At 39.6% G+C, this 12,140-nt stretch overlaps 1 protein-coding gene across 1 annotated transcript in view; it reads left to right on the forward strand.

Moving 5' to 3' along the window:
* The window catches only part of opcml (opioid binding protein/cell adhesion molecule-like), a 352,880-nt gene that overhangs the window by 339,936 nt on the left and 804 nt on the right, over positions 1-12,140 (forward strand). Inside the window, exons 4-6 of the mRNA XM_033978467.2 lie at positions 2,834-2,971; positions 3,742-3,862; positions 8,905-9,056. Of these exons, the coding sequence (XP_033834358.1) occupies positions 2,834-2,971; positions 3,742-3,862; positions 8,905-9,056 (411 nt within the window). The remainder of the gene's footprint in view (positions 1-2,833; positions 2,972-3,741; positions 3,863-8,904; positions 9,057-12,140) is intronic.

Consider the following 12,140-nt stretch of genomic DNA (forward strand, 5'->3'; position numbering starts at 1 on the left):
TCACTCCCGCTAGCGTTAGCAATAGGATTGACAGACAGCTAAGCACCTGCTCCCTGCTAAACCAGCGGTGCAGGTGGGAAGGGGCATTACTTTCAACAGCCTTGCTCCGGATTGGCTCTTTGGTTGATATGATACTTGCGGTCAGTTCCAAATATCCATATTGCTCCGAATTGGCCCCTATAACTGCTCCAGCCTCGATGAGATTCATTTGACTGGAGCTAAACACTATGGCTGACGTCACACTCACTTAGTCCACTTCTTTATACAGTCTATGGAACCGACAGAAAACTATAGGCTTCATACCAGTATTTATTTCATTTCAAAGTCCCAGTAATTGCAGATATTTTTTGGAACATGGCTTCCACATAAAGTACATTTAGCCTATAATCTTCTTAGAGAATATAAACTTACATACTGTCAACAAATGAACACAACTTTGAGCAGTGAGTTGATTTTCCCAAGCCTTCTGCGTGAATCCCCAGCCTGTGCAGATTTGAAAACCACATTAACATTATGCTAATATTTGGGCATTGTTGGAGTGACATTTTTACTGATTAATTTTAGCGCTGGGATCTGTTCTGTTGGCCACACAGCGGTGGCATCAGTCGCCCCATCAACATAACATGCTTTTAACTTAGGCTGTGTCAGGGCTAATTTATGCCATGACTCGAGTGGGCCTGTTCCAATGCAATTAGTTTATTTTCTTTGTGTAATGAGAGCGTGCCCCGAGCTGTCTGACTTCAAGAGACACAGCAGCTCAGCGTCTCTGGGGCGATTGTCTGTTCGTACCTGGAAAATCTTCTTATTTGACGCCATAATAATGAACACTATTGAAGTTTCAACCTTTTTCTCCAAAGGTGTGTTGTTGATCTAGACGCTGTAATCTCTCATTTGTCCAAGAGTGGAAGTTTTGGGATTTATTAATTTATTTGTTAACTCAAGTTAGGATAAAGCTCAGAACTTCAAGACAGTTCCATCAAATATAAAATAGCTTCTGGGTGGGAAATAATGACCACCTCTGAAACCGCCTCTTATTGTTGATCTAGTTTAGATTGGCACTAGGAATGGTACAAATATGTCTCCTTTGACTTCAGGTGGCAGGTATTTTGAGCGCATGTTAACTGCTGGATTTTGTTTTATATTATGACCTACAATAGACTCTCTTTCCTACATTTTGGCAATTTCTTCATGAGCAGCTGTGGCGTGGGGAGCTGTACAATATATAAGCATCTCTAACTTTTCACAATTGGAACATAGACTGTATATACAAATGGACATAGTTAACCTTCTAGCTGCCACGATCCAAACAGGCACACTTCCTGCTCCAATTTGCTTTGTCTTGAAAAATTGTCACCCCTCTCTCTGTAACTGCTGCTGTCAGGCTCATCATTTTGGTCAAGGTGGAACAGAGTGTTTTCAGTAGTAACCTGCGCTACGTGATTCTTTTTATTTTGCTTTTTTGTCCATAAATCAAAATATGAACAATGACAGCGTTGCTTAGCACTCGCCCCATGCTAAATCAATAGTATGTACACCCTCATGCTGGATTGGCTCTTTGGTTGCTATGATACTTGTGGTCTGAATTCCAAATATGAAACTCGGCTCCAAATTCACTGCTAGTTTTCATTTGGCTGGAGCTGAACGCTCTGGGTGACATCACACTCACTTAGTCCACTTCTTTATACAATCATTGGGTTGGAATCGATCGGAATCGTTTTTAACTAAAGGTTCTCATGTTTTCGGCATATAAATATTATATGTAACCTTTTCTGGTAGAGGGTTTGCCACCTGCTTCTTATTGCTTTGCCTCAACTGATTAATTTTAGCGCTGGAAAAGTGTACATATTAAACTTTTCTACGAGAAAAGTTGTGTGATATGCAAACATGTTCTTTCAATGTAAGGATTAATACATGAATGTCTAACTTAAATGAATCTTGTGTACCTTGGTTTGGTTTGGTGATGTTATGAACTAGTCATATTGAATATCATGTCGTATCCTTTATAACTCTCCTTATTTCATACTGTATTTTTTGGTATTGCAGTTGTCATTTCTAACCATAGTAGTTGTGGAGAGCTCTATTGTTTTGAGGTCACTAGTGTTGTGTAGAGGCCACATTCTGCTCCACTGCTTATGTCATAACCTCAGCCTGACTCAAGTCCCAGTGGGAGTGGGAGTCGGAGGGTTGGGGGTGTATTCTTCACTACTATTAACCTTAACTGCACTTTTTCTTCTTATTGTACACACGGTATACATCCTATCTTACATTTGTTCACTTTTCTAGCTAAACAGCTCGGGGACATCTATAGGCTACATACGCACTAGATAGACCCTCAAAGTTGAATAATTACCTTGAAATTTGCTTTAAAATGAGTTGGTTTGTTTCTTAAAATCAATACAAATGACATTACAAGGCTAACTATAGCTTAAGGGTCACGAATAACTTTACTTTAATAACCACAAATATAAAAACAGAGAAAATGCATCAGGTTGAAGCCATTTTACGAAGGCCCTTTATGTCTGTGAAAAGTGCTGTATGAATAAAGTTTACTTCATTACGTAAAGTTTAAAAACACAGTGGAGCACGTCCTCTATTACCATATGACATAACAAGGTGGAACAGAGTGCTTTCAGTTTGAGAGAAGAACTCAGCTTAAATATACAGGGTTTGTGTGTTAAACATGTGTGAATGAAACAAAACACGACTCCAGGTCTGTTTGTGATGAGGAAACAGCATTACAACATAGATCAGAGAAAAGTGTAACATGGGCCCTTTAATCTACAATGTCATTTATGTTCCCTGACCCACACATCTTGTCTGTTCCTCTGTGCAGGTACTCACAGGTTCTTGACAGAGGGGGAGCATCTGGAGATCACAGGGATCACCAAAGAGCAGTCAGGAGCCTACGAGTGCATCGCCTCCAACGACATCTCCAACCCCGACATCAGGACAGTGACAGTAACAGTCAACTGTGAGTATATACTGAATGGGAGTGTTCAGACTGTAGCATTTACTGCAGATTTCAGTATATTCATGGAGATTTATCAGATATGAACCATCCTTCTGACATAACCAGTTTCCAGGTTCAAGTATTATGCAAAATAGACTTTTTTGAGCTTTTAGCCACAATCGACATACATAAAGTAAAAAATGATAAATAAAAGAATTGTGTTTAGTTGTGTTTAATTCACACATGGCTTTTGAGAAATCACTGTGTTTGAATTTTCATGGCTTGTTACATCACAGTCTCCTGCGCAGTCCGTCAATCATTGCCAGACTATATTGCCAGCCAGACCTTTGCGGTTATGTTAGCATGCTTTCACTTTGCGCAAATGCCTATTTTACATTTTTTTCCATGGTTCATTCCCAATGCTAACAGCAAATCCAAGTATGGTGTGCACAGCTGATGCAAAATTCAGTATGTTTTGTTCACACATGGCATTATTTTAAGTTCTGAAATGTGAAATTCCAAAGCAGGTACTCATAATATAATGCATAAACTGTGTATTTTAAAACTCTTAAAACATTACTGCTACTATAAACTATACAGGTAGAGCCCAAAGCCTCAAATACAGAAAAATCCACACAAAAAACCCCAAACAAAACTATTAAGTCCATTTAAAACATTAAAAACAGGAGCAGGTGTGAGTATAAATATATCACCAGATCATTAAATTACATTTGTGTCCCCAAGCATGTTTAAATACTAAAAGTAAATACAATACCTCTTTTTTCTCCTAGACCCTCCATACATTTCCAAAGCCAGAGGTACGGGAACAGCAGTAGGACAAAAAGGCGTGCTGCAGTGCGAGGCGTCGGCGGTTCCTAGAGCGGATTTCGAGTGGTACAAAGAAGACCGCAGGTGAGCGCTGTTTGGACTGTGGACTGGACCAGGTCTGTTTGAAGTCAGGACTATTCTCGCTCCATGACCCCATTCGGCTGGAGGCGCTGGGCAAGAGCACACTCATAAGGGAATCTCTGCACATAGAAATCAATGAACAAACAGAGTGCGTAGTGTAGTAACAGTCAATATGTGCCAATGGGAACACCACTGGACAAATATAGTTCACTGTATGATTCTTAGTCAATACTGGACACGTGCCAGAAAGAACTCGTGAAGAGCAGTTTGTCATTGTAGAGAAAACTTCACCAGTTCATTCTTCAGTTCTAGGGGTGTCTTTTTCATATAGAACTTGGGATGGAACCATAGACTGTATATATAAATGGACATAGCTAAACTGCAAATAGGAAGTGAGCATGGGCACGCTTCTGGCTCCATTGACTCTGACTCCATTTCACTTTACATTGCAATACCGTCACCCCTCTCTCTGTAACTGCTGCTGTCAGGCTCATCATTTTGGTCTTAAATTGATCATATTAACCCGCTCTACATGATCCTGGTGTTTTTATTTCGCTATTGTGTCTGTAACTCAAGATATGAACATTAATAACAGGCAGGGCAGGTCAGATGTCTAAATCAGCTATGGAGCCTCACTCCGGATTGGGTCTTTGGTTGCTATGATACTTGTAGTCGGAATAACTGCTAGCTTCGGTGAGTTTCTTTTGACCAGAGCTAAACGCTATGGGTGATGTTACACTCCACTCCGTCCACTTCTTCACATCAAAAAACTACTGTTACCATAGACGTCCACCATGTTTTTAGCAACAGTGCAAAGGTCCATAGAGATTAGACATTACAAAAATAGTGTTAAAAAGTGTTCAAATGAGCAGTGGAACGTCCTGATAAACTCCTGGGTCACTACTGGTAAATATAATAATGTGAATCTCCATTGGTTTAACATTATACCCGAGCTTAAAGGGCCCATATTACACTATTTTCTCCATCTATGTTATGTTGTTTCCTCATCACAAACAGACCTGGAGTTGTGTTTTGTTTCATTCACACAAGTTTAACACACAAACCCTCAAACAGAAAACACTTTGTGATGTCATGTGGTGATACAGGAACTGCGCCATTTTGTTTTTAAACTCCATACACCTTCACTAAAATCATTTGGATGATTTTAGTCCTGGAATTGACAGTCTCTACTGAACTAAAAGGGGCTGTTAACTTCAAAACTATCACACGACATCACAAGGTGGAACAGAGCATTTTGAGCTTTGGAGATGTAGACAGACTAATAATAAAGTCTTACTCAAACAAGTGTGAATGAAACAAAACACGACTCCAGGTATGTTTTAATGAGATAACAACATTAGAACATGGCTTAAAGCTCACAAGAGTCCATTTTGTGTAATATAGGACCTTTAAAGTTTCTTTGCAGTTCAAACCTTTAAAGAAGGTTTGAACTGCAGCATCAAACGCTGACTTTTGGATGAGTCCCACATTAAATCCAGATACAAAGACATGAAAAAGAATAACATGGTCCAACAGCCCAAGTTTGGTTATCCAAGCATGCTAACGGTATCCACACACGTTACTGCAATCCTAGCACCGCCTGCTATTTACTCTCCAAACACCATGGTAACAACATCTATTAAGCTTCATTTGTGACTTGGGTTTGTAGTATTCAGCTGAATTATTTGCAAATAAACAATCTCTAAATGATTTTTCTTTGAGATTTTGAGCTAATGAGATAAGTCTTCATGCCTGGGTCTTCTCTTCTGGTTTTCCAATTCTGTTTAATCTCATTAGCAACATTCAAAATCAAAACACTTCATCGCGATATTTGCAAAAAGCTCCCATTGACACTCACCACTACAGTTATTTTTCTGTAATTGGTTTCATGTGAATGACCCGTGGCTTGGAGATTTACTGTAGAAAATGGAGGATTGGTTCTGAGTGTCCCTGGTGCTGCTTAAGCCTCTCTCCACAGCCTCTGGAGCTGTGCTAAATGGTCCCTGACGGAGGCAACCACATCAGCCCCAGACGACACAGAGAGCGGGGGATGTAGCCTTTATAACAGCACTGATACAGAAGAGTGAGAGATACAGCCTTATAATACGCTGAAACTGAAGCAGGGCCAAGTGATGCGGCATTCATGACCAACTCTGCTCCTTAGAGAACCTATGTTACACAAAACTAACTCTGGTGAGCTTTAAGCCGTGTTATAATGTTGTTACCTCCTCAAAAACATGCCAGGAGTTGTATTTTGTTTCATTCACACGTGTTTGAGTAACAACGTAACATGACATCACGAGGTGGAACAGAGTGTTTTCTGTTTGAGAGAAGAACTCAGCCTAAATATGCAGCGTTTGTGTGTTAAACGTGTGAATGAAACAAAACACAACGTCAGGTCTGTTTGTGATGAGGAAACATTACAACATTAGAAAACTTTGCAAAAACTGATAACACTAAACCAACACAAAATCAGCACAGAGGAAAACAATGCCGCAAGTCTGGCATCATCATTTTATTGTTTTATTGTAGTGAAACGTTTTATTTAGAAGCACAATTCACAATTTAAGTTTGAAACATTAAATCAAATCTTAGCCTTGGTAGTTTCTCTCTGTGATTAAATTGCAAATAAAATGAGTTCTCACATTGGGGTTTGTCATTTTTAAAAACAGCTAGCTCTTACAAATGAACACAAAAAAAGAAATAATGATAAAAGAAATATTCAATGTAAACTAGCAATTGTAAATAACGCAATTTGACAGAGTCTGATAATGATTTATTTGCAGACCCTTGGATCTCTACCTGTGACATAACTATTTGTGAAAATTGAAAGATTGATCATGACCATGAGCTTTGGGTAATGAAAGAACAAGATGGCGGATACAAGTGGTCTGCAGGGTGGCTGGGCGCTTCCATAGAGATAGAAGGAGCTCAGTCACATGGAAAGAGTTCAGAGTAGAGTCGCTGCTTTTCAACGTGGAGCAGCTGAGGTGGCTCGGGCATCTGTCCCGGATGCCTCCTGAACGCCTCTCTGGGGGGGGTATTCATGTCCCACCGGGAGTAGGGTCACAACAGAGAAGCTGGAGGAACTGTCTGGGATGAGGGAAGTCTGAGAGTCCTTGCTTAGATAGCTGCCTCCACAACCCGACCCCAGATAAGTGGAAGAAAATGGATGGATAGATGTAAGAGTGATTTCTGAGCAATGTCATCATTTCAGATGGAGTGCAGGGGCTTATATAACTCTACAGGAGAGTGACTGTTTTTGGAAGAAATATGGAAACTCATGATCTACACATGATGAGGCCAATTGTTATTTGTTTGGGACTGGCAGTGACACAGAGGCAGCGCCCAGAGCATGGAGCGCCCAATAACACCAGTGAAATGAAATATGGTAACATTACTCAAACAATACGAGTAATTCTAAAGGAGAGACGCAGAAGGAAGACACAGGGCGACTCAAGGCACAGAGACACCAGATCAAAGTGAGAGCTGCTTCTGCAAATATTACCACAAAGTTTGAAGTGATTATAGACATTAGGGCAGCTCACATTTTAATCAGTCGTAAAAAAGTGGCAGTGCTCTGTTTGAGTCTACAGCCAAAAATCCTATGTCTGTAAAAGTATAAGGTTTGGAGCAGAGTTCAAAGAAAAATGTTTAAAGGGCCCATATTACACTGTTTTCTGATTTATGTTATAATGTTGTTACCTCATCACCTGGAGTTGTGTTTTGTTTCATTCACACATGTTTAACACACAAACCCTGCAGATTTAGTGAGCCCTGTGGTGAAAAACCTAGATTTTTTGTTTGATTCCAGTCTGTCTTTTAGAGGTCAGATAAATAGTGTGGTCCAACCCTGTTTTTATCATCTTAAGGTTATTTCCAAAATGAAGTAATTTTGAGCTCCATTAGACCTCCAAAAAGTTATTGATGCTTTTATCTATCCTCACCTTGATTATAATAATGCGCTGTATTTAGATATTAACCAAAATTCCTCTCAAAAATCCCTCACACTGGCTCCCTGTAAAATTTCAAATTGATTTTAAAATTTTGTTACTTACTTTTAAAGCTCTTAACAGACTGGGCCAATAATATTTGTCTGACCTCGTCACCCCATATGTCTCCTCCAGAAAACTTCACAGTGGGGTAGGAGCTCTGGAGACCCCTCCCGCTCCCTCTGGACATAAAACAGATTCCATGACTTTGTCCTGCTCGTATTTTCTTGATCATGTTTTAAACTGTAATTTTAATTTAGGTTTTGTTGTGATGGGATGTGAGGTACTTTGGAACTTGTTCAGAAAAGTGCTACACACATAGTTTTGCATAGATATATATTAGTTTTGAATACAAATAAACAAAATTCAATAATAGGTTTTTAAAAATAAATCTGTCAACTGGACAAATGCTGTAGAAGTGAAGACATCCTCAAACTTAAAGCAAAACAAAGAGAATAAAGAAAACAATAGAGCTAGCCCGGATGCTACTAGGTGTGAAATCACTCATTAGGTGCTTGAATGACTAGGCTAGTAGTAGTAGTAGTACTCAGTCACAGTGCACACTTAGGGTAGCACTATAGACTTAACCTACTAACAGAAACTGTAAACAATATGTATTTTGAGTTTCAGTGTAGTTAGCTACTCCCTTCAGACAGATATAAGGCAGTGTCCACCAGTAATCTGACCAGAACTGAAGAAGCGACTTGGATGAGCAGCGAAACATCTTCTGTCTTACGTTTTGTCCAGTTGACAGATTTTTCTTTTCTATGCTTCAGACCTGGACCTGTTAAAAAACAACAACAAAAAGGTTAAAAAAGGTCCAGATGCTAGTAATTATTGCTTTATCCATCTATTAAGGTACAAAAAAGTAGCCTCCTCTTCACATTCACCAAATTTATTATAGTCCCAAAATCACAAATCTCAAAATCCCAAGCTCCATATTTCATTCTTTCACGCTCCCATTCTGAAATTTTATGTTTTTATATTTCTTTTATCTTCCGTATCCTAACGCTCAGCCGCAGACCAGCTCGTCTCACTGTGTCTCCTCCACAGACTCTTCAACGGGCTGAACGGCGTGCGCATCGAGAACCAGGGCCGACAGTCCCTGCTCGTCTTCTTCAACGTGTCTGAGGAAGACTATGGCAACTACACCTGTGTGGCCACCAACAACATGGGCATCACCAACGCCAGTATAATCCTCTACGGTGAGACACGCTGTGGGGGTTCTGTCTCTTACAGGTCCGATTATAGGTTCAGGCCTTTACAAATACAGGGAACACTAGATCTGACCACTCAATCAATGATGTTTACGTCAGGAGTGGGATTTGAACCGTCAAACTTGGGATTAGTGGACAAACACACTACCAACTGAACTACTGTCACACTTGTTTACTAAGGCTAATTAAGGTGTAGTTGTTATAAAATGTTACAAACATACTACTGGTAACTGTATCTTTGTATTTCATGTTTTAGAGCCTAAACAATATAATATTCTCAATGTTCAGCTTACACAAAATGTCACGAAGCACGAAGAAAACAGCATGAAGCAGTTTAACTAAATTCATGTTACTTCAGCTCAAGTTTATTTATATAACACTTTTAAAACAACTTCACCTGACCAAAGTGCTTCACATAAAAGTCAACAAAAACAAATGCATCTTTCCCTAATGCATAGGGAAAGAACATTAAAACACCAAGATATCCTGTCTAGTATTAAATTCCAAGGAGAACAGGTGGGTTTTCAGTCTAGTCTTAAACTGCGTCAAAGACTGACAGGCAGAGGATGCTGTTTCATAGTCTGGACACTGCCACAGAAAAGGCTCTGTTGCCTCTAGTCTTGAGTCTGGCTTTGGACACAGCGAGCAAGAGCTGATCAGCTGACCTCAGGGCTCTGGGTGGAGTATAGAGCTGCAGGCACTCCTTCAAATAAAGAGGCCCCATAGAGTGCACACATTTAAATAGGAAGAAATATGAAAACTGTGGGTCCTTGAATAGCTTTACATCAAGCTATTTAATCATGCTAGTGTAGAGTGCACACATTTTAACACAATTAATAACAGGTAACATTCAAACAGTGATATACAACTGGTTCAGTAGTGTTGTGTAGCCATTTTGCACATTTTTTCCCTAATAAAAATCACTGCTTCCTAATGTGTGAACTCCTACCCATAAGCGGGGGCATCAAAATGTTCTCACAGCACAGCGCTTTGTTGTGATGTTTATGTAAAAGGAGAAGGAAAGATGGAAATCAGCTCCGTCGTTTTGTTTGAGTTTTGTTGTTTTGGATCAATATTACTGCTTGAAATAAACTTTATTTATTCCCCATTGTGCAATTTAAGCACACTGAACAGTTAAAATACATTTTGAGCTCATACACAATTGTGGGTAAGTTTCAGATTTTTATCATAACAGCTCCAAAAAGTTAGTTTACCACACTATATAGATAATTATTCTATTCCAACAGAAAGCCCTGACCAGGAGACCTCATGTGTTTGCCTTTGCAGTTGAGCTCCCAGTTTCCATGGTAATTGCACTTTTCAGTACAAAAAGCGGCGTCTTTTGTGCTGCGTGCTTACTTCATCGTAGCTGATATTGCTCAAAGGCACAGAGACGACCTGAACCCTCGCGCAGGTTCATTTTGACCAAAGAAGGCTACGCTACACCCACCTTCATGTTAATCCCAGTTAAAGAGACATGACAGAGGACAGCTGGAGGTGACCATGCTAATATCCATATTACAGAGTCCTCCTCCGCACAAACAGAAGCTTTACCTGCAGATGCTTCCAGCTTTTGCACTGAAGTGTGAAGCTGCTGCTACAAGACGCTATAATGTAGAAACACGCCATATTAATCTCATCATTTCATGGCTTAAAGGGCCCATATTAAAATATTTTTTGATCCATGTTCTAATGCTGTTCCTTCATCACAAACAGACCTGGAGTTGTGTTTTGTTTCATTCACACATGTTTAACACACAAACCCTGCATATTTAGGCTGAGTTCTTCTCTCAAAACACTCTGTTCCACCTTGTGATGTCATGTGGTTATACAGGAAGTGCTCCACTGTGTTTTTAAACTCTATGCACCTTCACTAGAATCATGTGGATCATTTCATTCCCTGGATTTGCCAAACTCTACTGAGCTAACTTGAAAACTACCACTTCATCACAAGGTGGAAAAGAGGATTTTGAGCTTTGGAGATGTAACAGACTAATACTAAAGTGTAACTCAAACATGTGTGAATGGAACAAAACACAACTCCAGGTCTGTTTTTGAGGAGGAAACAACATTATAACATGTTCATGCTCATAAGAGTCAGTTTTGGACCTTTAAAATCCTTTCGACAAAGAATGGACATGACTTGAATAATGGCAACGCTTTCTAAGTCTATTGTCCAAAAATAATTACAATGTTGCCAGTTTTTGTTTCAAGTGGATAGGCCAAGCAATAACTGATATTAACCATTAACCAGGTCAAGAAGTCTGCAATCTGAAAGTCAATCAGCAAATTGTACCATTCTGACCTGACCCTCATTTCCATTTTACATTAGAATGGAGTAGTAGTGTGTAGTGATATACAACTGGTTCAGTAGTGTTGTGTAGCCATTTTGCACATTTGCACAACAACTCCATCAGAGCCATGACTGAAAAGAAGTAAAAATGACTTGATAAGTTATAATTCCTAACCTTTATAAACAGTAACACAGGAATTACAAGAAAATCAACAGTATGAACAGCAAATGTTTATAGTTCCACAACATATGCACGGATTATTCCAGAGCTCTATCCTTTTCAAAAAATATTGTATTAATGTGACAAGAACGCAAGCTATTGTAAGGTTACTCGTGATTCCCAATGTAAATGATTCCATTTTTATATAGCATTTTTCCACCTTCAAGACACTCAAAGAGCTTTACATCAAAGACATTCATACACCAGTGTAGAAATGTAAAGGCAACTCCTGCACTCGCTGGGGGTGTGGTGGGTTAAGTGTCTTGCCCAAGGACACAATGGCAGTCTTCATCTGTGAAAGCTGGAATCGCACCACCAACCTGTGGGTCAGTGGATCTGACCGCTGACGATGTTTTATGCCGAGAGCGGGTTTCGAATCACTGCTTGGTTAACTTTTTGAGCTGCAAAAAATTCATAGCAGAATGTACCGATAATTAGAAAAGGGACTTATTCACCCCTCCACAGCTCAAGTTTTACCGTATTACAACAAAATACCCCAACTTTTGCAAAGAAAAACTACAAATACAGTGTGTCAGCTTCCATATATTGAGCAATAAGT

Source organism: Periophthalmus magnuspinnatus, chromosome 14 (assembly GCF_009829125.3).
Source record: "Periophthalmus magnuspinnatus isolate fPerMag1 chromosome 14, fPerMag1.2.pri, whole genome shotgun sequence".
Taxonomy (NCBI): Eukaryota; Metazoa; Chordata; class Actinopteri; order Gobiiformes; family Gobiidae; genus Periophthalmus; species Periophthalmus magnuspinnatus.